The 13,633-nt window shown below is 39.8% G+C and overlaps 1 protein-coding gene across 9 annotated transcripts in view; it reads left to right on the top strand.

The window, feature by feature from the left end:
• LOC111650400 (inositol hexakisphosphate and diphosphoinositol-pentakisphosphate kinase 1-like) overlaps nt 1-13,633 on the top strand; it is a 52,805-nt gene that overhangs the window by 27,073 nt on the left and 12,099 nt on the right. For 4 of the 9 annotated variants that reach the window (XM_023400293.2, XM_023400289.2, XM_023400291.2 and 1 more), the window contains 6 exons: nt 934-1,041; nt 1,840-1,956; nt 3,285-3,425; nt 3,645-3,753; nt 6,757-6,906; nt 9,546-9,608. In XM_023400293.2, coding sequence (XP_023256061.1) covers nt 934-1,041; nt 1,840-1,956; nt 3,285-3,425; nt 3,645-3,753; nt 6,757-6,906; nt 9,546-9,608 — 688 coding nt within the window. The remainder of the gene's footprint in view (nt 1-933; nt 1,042-1,839; nt 1,957-3,284; nt 3,426-3,644; nt 3,754-6,756; nt 6,907-9,545; nt 9,609-13,633) is intronic. The other 5 variants (XM_023400296.2, XM_023400295.2, XM_087172333.1 and 2 more) reach the window with 3 other exon arrangements.

Raw genomic sequence — 13,633 nt, 5'->3', positions numbered from 1 at the left:
TTTCCAGAATAAGAGCAGATCTACAAATTGATGTTTACATCAACGTTGCACTGACTGCAAGTAGGCGAATATCTGTAAAGGATGGAGACAGTTTTTGGAGTTGAAGTCAGTTTGGTGGCTATAAGGAACTTATCATCAGAGGCCTGCAGTTTTCACTTAGTGACAAGGAAGGACCACTCGAGTGATTTATTTTTTCTTAGCAATTTTTTTTATGGATGAGTTTCTTAAAAGCAAAATATGTGATTATTTGTCTTTTGCTAACAGAGGCGACTCTCCTGATAAGTGTAACAGTCCTACACACTTCTACAGCAGTGAGCAGGGCGATTACAACAATAGGGTTCTGCATTCAGTATAATTGTATATTTAAAGGTCCCATATTGTATAAAGTGAGATATCCTTGTCATGTCTTTATTAATACAGTGAAAGTATCAAAGCCTCAGTCCACAGAGAAATGCACACAGCCTGTATTCAGAAACTGAGCCTTAAAACCAGCCGTCAGGACTTCTGTAACTTTGTGATGTCACAACAAAGCAGTCACCATCCTCAGCCATGCCCCAAGCCCCGCCCACCTGGACCCACAATCCAACCTTGCAGGATTTGGTTTCTCTGAGTATTTACCTGAAATCTGCTATATTTTTATTGGATCACTCAGAAAACAGTCAGCCAATCAGAAGAGAGAATCAGAGTCTCCTCTCTTCTGATTGGCTCACTGACCTGTTGTTACTAAAGCTCCAGAGAGAAGCCTGAGAGAGGAGATGTAGAACTTCATTGAGATGGTTTTTGTTTCTTAAAACCACAAATATATGGGAAAGTGTAAAATATGGACCTTTTTTAAAAAAAAAAAAAAAAAATTATTACCTCATTGTTGCTAAATACAGGCCAATGTCTCACACCAGTTGCATGTGTTTACCATATGTATGTTCTGTGTATCAGGAGGAGAAGGACCAGCAGTGGAAACAGGCGATGGATTACCTGAGTGCTGTGACTGAACTCAACTATATGACACAGATTGTCATCATGCTGTATGAGGACAACAATAAGGTCAGCCTGCAGAGAGCTGCATTACTGGGGTTGCAAATAAGGACCAACCGATTATTGGCCTGGCCGATTATTGGTGGTAATATTCATCATTTTCCGATTATTGGTATCGTTATTTTTTTTTTTTTTACTTATAACCAATAAAATAAAAAGAGTTAACGTGTTACTGCATTACATTTTAATAGGGCAGGTGTAAAACATTTTATTTGGCGGTGATGATAATAATAATAATAATATATGATAAAACTATTGAAGAGCATCTTTAGGTTACCAGGTGAATCAGTTCACAGGTGAGAACAGCACCAGATCAACCAATTAATTCAAGTCAGGCTCTTTGAAGTCTGTGCATATAACTGATAATTATTAATATACACTCAGTTTATTAGGAACATGAAGGTAACACTGATGTAGTCTAATGCAACAGTCCTGCAGTAAATCCTCCTTCATGAAGGTTATAATGTTTGTTTGTAATAAACCTGTTGTTGATTATCATTGTGTAGGATGTAGTGTTGAGCTGTGTAACATTATAAAAAGGTGTTTCTGTTATTTGCCCTACATTCATTGATATAAATGGGGTGTAAAAAATTATAGAAACAGCTGGACGCCACAGTGAGTGTCCTTATACAGCAGTAGTTTTGTGTTGGCGTATCGGTTTCAGTCATCGGTTTCGTTGATTAACGATAATCGGTATCTGCCCTGAAAAAAACATATTGGTTGATCCCTAGTTACAAAGGTCTTTCTCATTTATGTTCAGTTTTACGTATTGATTTCTTTATGTCTTTATATCTGCACGGTGAGCAGGACCCGTCCTCAGAGGAGCGTTTCCATGTTGAGCTTCACTTCAGTCCGGGAGTCAAAGGATGTGAAGATGAGGAGAACGTGCCTCTTGGCTTCGGCTTCCGCCCAGCTTCCTCTGAGGTGTGTGTGTGTGGTTGTCTTGCATTTTTTTGTCTTTTATAAGTGTTATACATTAGTCTGAGACAGTCTGTTTCTTTGGTTGCTCCATTAACAACCATTTTAATATCTGATGATGCACAAAATAGCAGAACTGTATCTGGAATTAATGAATGGTTTAGCCATTTATCTCTGTTTTTACTTGCTACTGGGGCTTCCTCTCCTTCCTCTCTACCTTTTTTATTTCTTTTTGGTCACATTTGTTGTGTGGTTCTATCTTAAAGAGATAACGAGCTCTCCAGGGCTCCCAAATTGATTAATTGTTAATTATGAATTGTAAACACTGGAGATTTTGCCTGTTCCTCTCTCTGCTTACATGCACACAAAGTTTGATAGTGTTGCATAATTAGACTCAGAAGTTAGATGCCTTTTTAGTGGGAAGTTATTTTGAAAAGTTAGTGAGCTCTTGCTTGCGCAGTGATGACTAACTTTTTAGTTTTGAGGTATTGTGTGGTAAAAACATAACTCTGTCCACAGGACAGATATTTAAATAATCATGTAGTGTCACTAGGTGCGTTTCCATGAACCTGCTTAATGCGCAACTTGAAACTGCGAACATGTGAATTTTGGAAAAACTCTGATGTCGCTTGCACAAGATGCTTTTTCTGACTACAAGACAAAGCAATATTGCACAAAATTAAAATGGAAACAAATGTTGTGGCGCCTGCTCTATCATGCCAGTTCCAATCAAGAGTCAGACTGTTGGAAATCCGTCATCAGTTTTAATTAGCATGACATCGTGAGAGGAGAAAACTCAGCTTTGTTTGTATAACATAATGGAACAGAAAAGCTACTGTGTTTTGTTGAGTTTTTTTAAATTTCTATTTTGCACGAAACTGCAACAGAAACCCGACGACTGCCTCTAACTGCAGTTACATTTTAGTTGTTCGTCAACATCAGGCTTTTGTCATGTGCAGATCTACTCTCATAAAACCTTTATGTTCTGCCACACTGGTATGTAGGCCGTTATGTTGTGGCAGCATCTGTCTATCTGTGTGAACTGTGTTTAACTCTAACAATACATTACTGAAACACTTAAAGCACATGTTTCTCTTGTGAGTGTTTCTTGTAGTGTTTCATCAGATTTTGCTGATTTGGTTGGTTCCTTGCGTTGAAATAGTTTAGTTCATGACATTCGTTTTGCCTCGTGAAAAAAACTTGAAAGAAATATTTGTTGTTGCATTTAAGAAGTTTGGTTGTTTTTATCATCCAGTGCATGTGAGTTCATGAACACAAATATACCGTATATGAAATGGTAATAATTTCTGTCCTGTGTTCTCTGATCAAATCAGAACCAGGACAAAAAGCCGAATCAGGGCAGTCTGGAGGACCTTTCCCAGGACCAACCAGACCAGGCACTTCCTGTTTCAGAGCCGATCAACATCCAGCGAAGGTCTCCCATGATTCGCAACCGCAAGACCGGCTCCATGGAGGTACCAGTGTAGTAGTAGTAGTGTTTAAGCAGAATGTAGTCTGAATAGTGTTAAATGTAGTCTGTCTTCAGTTCAGAGGTTGTGCTTTTGTCTTTTCTCTCTTTTCCTTTATATCAAACTGTTTCTGTTTTTGTTTAAATGAATGGGAGACATCAGGTCCCTGATTTACTGGGGTAACCGTCTCAGTCTTAACCCCTGGTCTCCATGGCCCCCACTCAGGTCCTCTCTGAGACCTCTCCCACCCAGTCCTCCAAAGGCTGCACGTCCCACCGACTCTTCCCCTCGTGTTCACGCCAGTCTCCTGAGATCAAACCAACCAGTGGCTTAGGTGGGCACTACATTTCTGGTGTGTGTGTATGTGTGTGTGTGTGTGTATGTGTGTGTGTGTGTGTGTGTGTGTATGTGTGTGTATGTGTGTGTGTGTTTTCTGTACATGTGTGGGAGGGAAAAAAGAGTATGAGAGAGAGAGTTTTTATGCCAACAGACACACTGACCTGACCTCACATCACATTTATCTCCAGCTGTCTTCACCGATCCTCTTCCTCATCATAAGCCCTGACTTTGACTCTCCCTCACCCTCCCACCTCTCCACATCTCTCTGTGCCTCCTGCGTTTCTTTATCTGTTTTTCTTCTCCTCTTTCCATCACCCCCCTCCCCTGCCCTCTCTCGCTCTTCGATGGTCACATAGCTTCCTCCCCGGCTTAGCTTAGCAGCAGCCAAACAGGATCAGACTCCAAACTATTTAGGCAAGAGGTCAGTGGGGAGAGTTGCATTCACAGCCAACTGCAGGATCTCTGGTGTTACGAAGCGTTCAGAGAGGTACCGATCCCCCCCGCCGGGTGATAAGGTGACAACATAGTGAACATACTGTAGGTGTTTCTGTCCGTTACGTCTGAGGTCTGCACAGGAATTGAACAATGCCTCTTATGATCACATTAAATCAGTGGACTTTGTTTACTGGAGTTTGACATTTTGCTGTTTAATTAACACAGCAAAACCAATGTGGGAACATAACCCATGTCCTAATTACTACATACTAATTGTGTACACTACATAACATGATGAAAGAAATGCAGCATGTCAACAATAAGTAAACTTAACTTAACTTAAGATTTTTTTTGTTTTTCAAGATCAATTTATTTCATTTTCTGCCGCTGTAATTATTTCCTTCATTTTCTTTGTGCAATGCATTATGGGACAACAGTGCACATTAACAGCAGACTCAAAAATCAAGCATTTCTCTGTGTGGCTTCTGTCTGCTTAGATTTAGCTTATTGTTAGAGGAGTGAAATCCTGAAATAAAATATATTTAAAAAAAAAAATAAATAAAAAATGCTGGTCATAAAGCTAAAAATTAAAAATACAAGGCAATATAAACAAAGCACATATTACAGTTTTATATAAAATTGCATCATTTTATTTGAAAGAAAAGGTAGCTCATGCACACAATGAGAATTAATAGCAGGTTAATAACGGTACAATCTTACACACTTGATGGGCCCGTTAGGTTGGGGTTAAATATTAGCTGATCACCAATCAGCATTGTTGTTGACCAGTAAAGAAGCTATGTGTGAAAAAATAGGGTGTAAAAACACTGACTTTAAACGCTTAAAAATGTCTTCTATGTTGCACCAAATATGGTTCATTCTCTTGCTACAATGAACCCTTAATAAATTAATTTAACATTTGCATTTTATCAAGTAAAATGTTCCAGGTTAGTTGATCTAACCTCCCCCCATGAAAGGACCCTTGAAGGACTCTTGTGTTGCTGTATTAACAGTTCCCAAGGGCATGTAACCTCCAACAACCTGCTAACATGGTGACACTCACACAAGCAGGAAAGGTCGGTGGCTAAATCAAGACGTGTGGACAAAACCATAAAACTATGAATGTGAGAACGGGGAGTGGAGTCCCTTTGTCCAAACAGTTTTGTCATGTGCGTTCACTGGGAGTCTGAAACCCATGTACTGTATCTCACCCGGCTACAGGAAACAGCTTCACTACGTAGATTGATATTACACAAGAATATAAGAAGTGCTTATAAAATCTTTTAAAGCTCTAATTATTTAAAAAGTCAGCAAGTCTTTACCTCTCTTGTGCCAGAGCAGTAAATAGATTAAATGATGGAGTATTTTATTTACCAATACACAATTTCCTCCTGGAAAAAAGGGTAGTTCTAGTTAATATGATTACATTGCTTCTGTTTGCACAAGCAAGACCTAAAAGAGATAATGAAAATAAATGAGTGCAAGAGAAGAAGGAAGGCAAATATAAGCCTTTCCGAATATGAAAAGAATCACAGGTCCAATCAAGTGTAATCGTAAACATCAGGCAAAAGGGCAGTGTGGTTGTAGTGCATCTTCTCCCTCAATATGTTATCATCATCACGCCACTCAAAGCTTGATTATCACAGGTCTGAAAGTAGCAGTTGGTTCTGTGTTTACACGACATCAAAGCATCTCCATCTTAAGCCTCTGGGTATTCTCTGAGTGGAGCCTGCCGGTTTGTTTATGTATAGTAAGTGTGAGGCTGCCGAGTGACCCCTTCCCCGTTCATCTCCAACACCAACAACACTGACGGCTCAGGTCACAGACGCGAGCAGCAGGTGTCGGGGACGACCTTAGTGAGCTGCTTTTCATACCTTCTTACTGTTTATAGAACAAAGGAATGAGGCGCAGACTCAACACTGAGGCCCTTTAATTTTTTTTTCTTTGCAGTTTCAAAGATATTTCCTCCTCTGTGTGGTCTACAAATTCAATATTGATATGAAAAAATAAATCTTTTATTTATTTTTTTGAAAAAGAGAATTTGGCTGTTTGGTATTGGCAGCAATAACTGCAACTACAGATGGTTTGTGCACAGCAGGGGCCTGAGACAGTCCCATTTCCACACTCGGCCTGTTCATCACGCCTCTGCTGCTTTCTGCATACAAAACACACATGTTCTGTATGCACTATGTGGGCGCATACATATGCATGCACCCACATAAGCACACACGGGTCTTATAGATGCAGTCCCTGTTGTGAAAACCTTGTAGCTTGTATGTCATCATGTCTAGGAACAACGTTTTCTGATTGTACATTTTTATAATCGTTTTTTTTTTTCACAATTAAAGTGAAAACATGAAAGTCACCCAAACTGTACTTACAAGGTTTTCACACAGGTGTACATCCTTTGAGATGTACACCCACTCATGCCAAAAACTGCCCATAGCAACAGTTTGTTATGACAATAATGGCATGGTGTGTAATGAAAACTAATACTCACCCTTCACACCTCCACCCATCCCCTGACCCCACACACCTCCCACCCCGGCTCCTCCTCACACAGGCTCGCTCTGCTCTGGCCTCTTCAGTGCCTCTGCCCTTGGGGTGTCCTGTAGCGCCCCCAACCTGCGGGACTACGTCCGCACTCACCACCACCACCACCGAAAACCACCTCTGTCCCCCGGCAGTCTGCCATGCCAGATTGGCATGTTCGGTATGTTCACACCATTGTTTGTCTTCCTTCACAAGGCGGGTGTTTTTTCGTTTTGTTTTTTTTTTGTTTGTTTTTTAATCTCTATCGTTTTTGAGGTCTCCAAACTCTCTTTCTGGCTTTAAAACTTTTTTTTTTTTTCTTCCTCTTTTTTTCTCCCCAAGCTTCCGATACCTTTGATTTTTTTGGGACATTCAGTATTGTCACTGCTTTTTGGATCAAAGCTCCTTTTCCTCTCACTCCCTTTTCCAAAACAAACCAGCAATTTCAAACTGTTGCATCACCTTTTTGAGCGATTTACCTTAGTGTGCATGACAGTGGCACTGATTTGACAGCAGAGATGACTGGCTGTGCAGCAGATGCTGGGCATGCAACCTTGCATTGGATTGTGTGACATTATAGGTGATCAGTGTTTTTCCAGATCAGCATGACCACACACTGATCACACTTCCGTCTTCTTGGGTCCAAATGTGCTGGAATGTTCTCTCTCTGTGCATGTTGTAGTACATTATGTACATAGATCCTCTCACAGGGAATTTCATTTCATAATTAAGTAAAGTAGTTTTTGTGTCTGGAAACCAGAAGCCCGGCTTTTCTCATTAATCACAATTCAAGGTAATCCTCACATTAAGAAACTCGGCCTGTTATTTGGAACAGATATATTTTCAAGACCCAATAATCCACCTTTACATAATCCCCAGTCACATTCTCCCTCTCTACACTTTCCCCTCAGTTTTATGTTGCCAATGGTGAGTACAAGCAAATTGTTTTCACAGCCACCAGGGGTCCTTATATTGGGTTTAATTATCCCAAACATCTGTGTTGGATATCATTCTCATGGTCACATCTGTTTAGTTTAACAAGTTTGTTTAGTTGCTTCCAAAGATGAATATGACACCCTCAGGCTAAGTCAGCAGCGGATCATTTTACTGGCAAATTATATGTATCCATATGGATATGGATACATATAAATTATATGTATCCATATGGATACATATAATACACACTGGCTAAACTAAAGGGAGTTTCCTTCCCACTGCGGGTTTGAAACGCAGGAAACTGAGGTGTTGAGTTCGTCCACTGGGTGTCACTCTGACTGCAAGGCTACACACTGCCACGAGCAAACCGATGCTTTCCTCTCTCAGCTCTTACATCATGTTATATGCTGCTCTGTGAGAGACAGGTCGGGTTTGGACTGACGTCCATGCTGTTCATTTAAGGGAAGAGACAGCTGCTTCCAGACAAAATATCAATCTGTTGTTACAGGAAACATAGAAGGAAGTCAGTCCTGGTTTGAATGCAAACCTGAATGCCAACCTTTTATGTTCCCCCACAGCCCTGTCAGATACATACACCTTAATCAACACCACCCACCATGCTCCCAATGTTTTTTTGAACTGATTTTAAACTTGATGTAATTTAACACTAATAATGTAATGTAATGTAATGTAGTGATCCTGGATCCTGCAAAAGAGATCAGGCTTAAACCTCAGTTTTTCTCATTAGGGTTGGTCGAGTTTGCGTTGCTACCACTTGGAGTTAAAGTGGCAGAAGCAAGTCTTTTGTTAAATTCAATGATATAGTTACAACTGGCTATAATCAATATTTCTATATTAACAGTGGATCACATGACTAATTTTGTATGAAAGGGGTCACCTGTAGTGATAAACCACACAGAGCCATAACCTGACTCTTCAGTTCCCCTCAGCATCTCCATACCATCTTTCATCATTTTGTTTTTTCAGGCTGCAACTTTATTGTTTTGATCCACTCTTAGCTCTTAAAGCACTGTACACTACCTGCTCAGCACCAGGCAATATACAGACGGGGTTAGTGGTGAACATAGTGAAGCATTTAGCAGCTACAGAGCCAGTTATTTCCCTCAGGAGTTGGTGGAGACCAAAAACAGAGCTAATAGAGTGAATATTAGACCTATTTGTCAGGTGGTCAGAAACATGACTTCAGTTCTTGTTTGGGTTTAGAAAACAAGAAATAATATGTTAATTAATGAGATTTAGAGGTACATGTAGGTAGATTTAGCTGCTTTTGGACAAAACCAAGCTACACGTGTCCCTCTGTTTTTAGGCTTTATGCTAAGCTAAGATAACAGGCTGCTGTCTGTAGCGACGTATTTGCACTACAGACATAATAGGGATATCAATCTTCTCATCTAATTCTTGGCAAAAAGGTGAATAGGTGTATTTCACAAAATGTCAAACTACTGCTTCAAAGCCAAAAAGAAAGTCGGAAGCTGATTTTAGGTCAGGTGGAGAAGGGAGAGTGGATTCTCAGATTGTTTCCAATCACAGAGTACCGCCCTTCAGATTAAGACTCAGCATCACTCCTCCTGCATGTTTATTATTCAACCAAAACATCCATCATTTACTCCATCCACCTCATAACCTTTCCCTTCACTTCCTCTGATAGCCTATCTCCTCTTTGTTTATTCAGAGATTACTCTCATTTTCACGCATGTTGTTTGGCAGACAGACATTGATGAATGGACAGGCTACCTCTCTCTTTCATCCTGTTTTTCTCTCTTCTTTTTTTTCCTCCTCATGTTAACACATACAAACAGGCAACCAGGCAGACACAGGTACCAGCAGTCCCAGTAATACCAGTTACCTTTCTTATCTCCTCAGAGCTGTTCTCTATGCCGGCAGTAAAGAGATTTTCTGTGTCGTTTGCCAGGCATCCGACTAATGGTATGTCTGTATTTATTCAAGTTCATTTCGACACTCCTCCAGTTTTCCTTGTTATCTTGCATGACCTTTTTGTGGGAAAACATCTCTTGTGTTTTCTGTTTTTGGGGGGTTTGACGTTTGGCTGCGTTAATTACATTAAACGTCTCCAGGATTCAAATTTTTCTCACAAGTTTCTGTTTCTCCGCACACACCCTCGGTGTTTGTTGTACCCTGTGTTGTTTTCGGCCCTCACCTCTAACACCACCTGCTCTGCCTGCATTTGTTTAATTTGCCTCTCTGATCCCGCTGTTTCTTCACGGTATGGATGTATGTGCCCTGTGTGGGATATATCTCTCCTTCCTCAGATATATTTCCACGTGCAGATAATCTGTGCACACATCATAACATATCCTCTCCTGCACTTTTTGTTCATTTTAAATCATTTATTCTATTAATTTCTTAGTTTTGACTACAAACTTTAAAGAGTCATTTAAAAAAGTTTCCACATGCATCATCACTGGTGGCTGTGGTCAGATAAATGTCTTGCATCTGTAACTGCACCCAACAGTGTTGTCATGATGCACTGATCACACACTGGAGTGCACCTCTACGTCACTGCCGCAAGGTGAGAAGTTAAACCACTGGATGTCAGAGGAAACATTTTTTTCAGGGGGTTTTAGGTTGATCTTTAAACTACAGGTGAGCTGCATCTCAACAAGTGAATGAGGAGCTCTTCACCAAATCACACAGTAAGACGTCCTGTACTGTGATGTTTTCAGTGTTGTGGTTTTTGACTCGCATGTTTCAAGTAACTGGAATTTTTTTTTTTACCTGCACATCGAACAGGACAAGGATGAGTTGTGTTCAACTTCATTTAGCTGGGACAATAAGTCTATTAGTCTTAGAGTTTTTTTTTTTTTAATTATTTTTCATTGATTTCTCAGTTGTCAGCAGAACTTCTGCTCACCTGTGAATCGACAGGAGTGTCGGTGAAGCCCATGGGCCGACTGAGGTAGAGCTAAAAACTCCTGCACACTGTGCACCACATTCTCAGCTGGAAAAAACTTTATTGGCGATGTTTCAGTGCACAGGCTTTCATCAGGTTATTGTTGTTATCATCAGGTAAAATAACCTGATCTGTGCACTGAAACGTCAATAAGTATACTAGACAATGTGCCATAGTTTCTTTTTTGCTCAACCATTGATTTCTCAGTGAAGAGGGTTTTCTTTTAATCACATTGATTTATCAAAAAGTTGCCATTTCACTGGCAACTTTTTCTAATTCTGATATAATTGACACAAGCTGTAATAGTTAGCCATTCCATTGATTAGTTGATTGAAAAAATCATTTTACATTGGCAACTATTTTTATGGTTGTTTAATCATTCATTTTTTAAGCAAATATACTCTGGCTGTTTCTCCAGCTGCTTTTCTGTCCTTTATATCATTGTATTAGAATATGTTTGTCTTTTGGGCTCTTGGTCAGACCAAACAACACATTAGAATATGTTACGTTCAGGATATTATAATAGCACTTTCACCATTTTCAGATATTTCAGAGACCAAACAATGAATTGATTAACCAAGTAAATAATCGTCAGATTAAGCGATAATTAAAAAATTTGCTAGCTGTAGCACTATAATTGAAAGAACCTACTTGTTCTGCTTTTTTAAAATCCCACTTGATACTGAGTGTTTGTTCAACCTGTTGGTTGTGTCACGACCGGCTCAAAGCCATGACAAAGAAAACAGGAGGCAACACAAGGAGTTAAAGCAAAGAGACAATTATTTATTTTTAACCAACGTTTAACTCAAAGAATCAAAAATACTGTGGGAGTCAGTCTGTCAGTAGCGGTGAGGGGTTTAAGTAGCCCAGATGTGCCCAGGTGTGCCCAGTGAGCCGTTACCCAGCCATACCAACTGATCTCTAGAAGAGAAGAAGTAGACACAAGCGAGCCTCCTGGCCGCAGTAATCCACTCATACAGCCAGACGCTCGAATCTAACTGACTATTGTACAAAGAATGAAGGTTCAGCAGTTAATGAGCAGTTTGCTGACTTAGTCTCCAACATGTTCGTGTCCGTTTGTCTTCAGTGCCGTCTCCCTGTTTCACCGGGGAGTAGCCAATGAGCTTGATGTGAAGTTTTCTTTATTGAGAGTAACTCCTCAGTTATTTGTTTCTTATCATTATTAAAGCTGCAGATTGATTCTTGAAACGTGGGTGAGGGAGTTTTAATCCACCACTGTGTATGCGGGAGATCATTCATGTATGAGCTCCCTGATGGCAGCCCCACTGGCTCTTTTAGACTGAGGAAGAGCAAATTAAGAGCTGCTGCACATCACAGCACGTAACTGACAACACGTCCTGTGAGGATATGTGGATGTCACTGAATGGGGTTTAGGATTGAGATAAATAGCTCAGAAACAGCCCATCATGTGTTGTCCGCCTGATTAGTGTTGACTTGACCTCAGCAGGAGAAATTACATGTCGTCCAAAGTGCCAGGATCATCTGACGCGTTCAGAATGACGAGCAAAGTCTGTGTCATTCAGAAATCTCAGATAATGTTGACAAGTGTTTGAACAAACTACAGCGATGGATGTTTATCTCCAGGTTCTTTAGTCTGTCAAATAGAAATTTAAGACCTTAAGTAATAAAAATGACTTGGGTATTCATGAAAGGTGTTATAGGGTTAGGATGATAATATAATAATAATATGATATATTACAATATAATATGTATAGTAAATCATGTTTATTTTATAAATAAGCTGTTTTCCTTCAGCTTTGTTTCTTAAGCTAAATTCTGTGATCTGCAGCTACTTTTACTTATCAACAGAGATAAAGATTATATAATATAAGGTAATGTCTGTAGAAGTAAAACACAGGGTGAATAACAAATAGAGTGTGTAGTTGCTGGGGACTTTTATTGAAATCATTTAAAACAAAACATTGTCGAGAACATTTTCAATTGTATATTTTCTTTTAGATCGAGTCATAAACCAGTCACATGACATTTTCACAGTCAGCGCAGTGTTTCAGAGTGACATGCTTCTTATTACCTTTTGACTAAAGTAGAACCAGAACTCAGATGTTTGGTTGACATTTGTGCAGGTAACACACACACACACACACACACACACACACACACACACACACACACACACATTGTGTGCACACATTTTTATCCATTTGGCCGCGGCCTGAGGAAACCTGTGGCACTCACTGAGGAAATTAGCAGATTAGCACTTATGAAATATCTATTCTGATTCTCAGTGGGCAGTTGTCTTTTCTCATAACCTTGTTACTTGGTGAAATATTGTATCACATAGGGAAAGCAATATGTGTACTGTCTGAGTTTTGTCATTTGTTTATGTTGCGTGTTTGAGCAGCAGAAAGGAATTTGTGATTTATTTCTTGATTAGTCAAATATCAGGAGATATTTTGCTCACTTGGTCTTGCACTGTCTCCTTAAATCGTTTTCCTGTCGTGGCTGGATTAACTGACCAGGGAAAAAAATGAACTGTAGTTGTTTTTGTTACATTTTTTCTTTTTTTTATTAAGCACAATGTTATTCTGTATGAGCTCCATATACACTGAAATAAAAAGGCATTAAAATAGATGTACCTCAGGTATAAGGGACAAACAGCATGGACCTCAAGATGGTAATAATGCATGTGCTGCCTTAAAGTGCCTATAATCGATGTTTTTATGAGAATAATGTATGAAAGGGCAACAGAGCGAATATGACGATGTGAAAGTGGTTGCTCATAGTGATGAACCCACAGAGGATTATCACCTGGATCTGCAGCTCCCCTCCTGACCGACTCAAAGTTGTTTTCGGCCACAGCAGCTAGATGTTTTTACAGAACAAGCTCTAAAAACCCACTGCACACTCTCTTCTCAGCGCCAAACATCTGCCAGATACACTTGGTGACTAGCTGGTGAACAAAGTGGATCATTTAGCACTGAAATAGCCAGATGTTGGCAGCTGTTAGACACCAAAAACAGAGCTGAAAGAGAGGGAATATTAGACTTACGTTCACCAT

This window comes from Seriola lalandi, unplaced genomic scaffold (genome assembly GCF_002814215.2).
Source record: "Seriola lalandi dorsalis isolate HSWRI2012SDOR001 ecotype SW California unplaced genomic scaffold, Sedor1 jcf7180002052274, whole genome shotgun sequence".
In the NCBI taxonomy this organism is placed as follows: Eukaryota; Metazoa; Chordata; class Actinopteri; order Carangiformes; family Carangidae; genus Seriola; species Seriola lalandi.
Note: the sequence above shows the minus strand (reverse complement) of the source record. Positions and strands in the feature narration are given on the sequence as shown.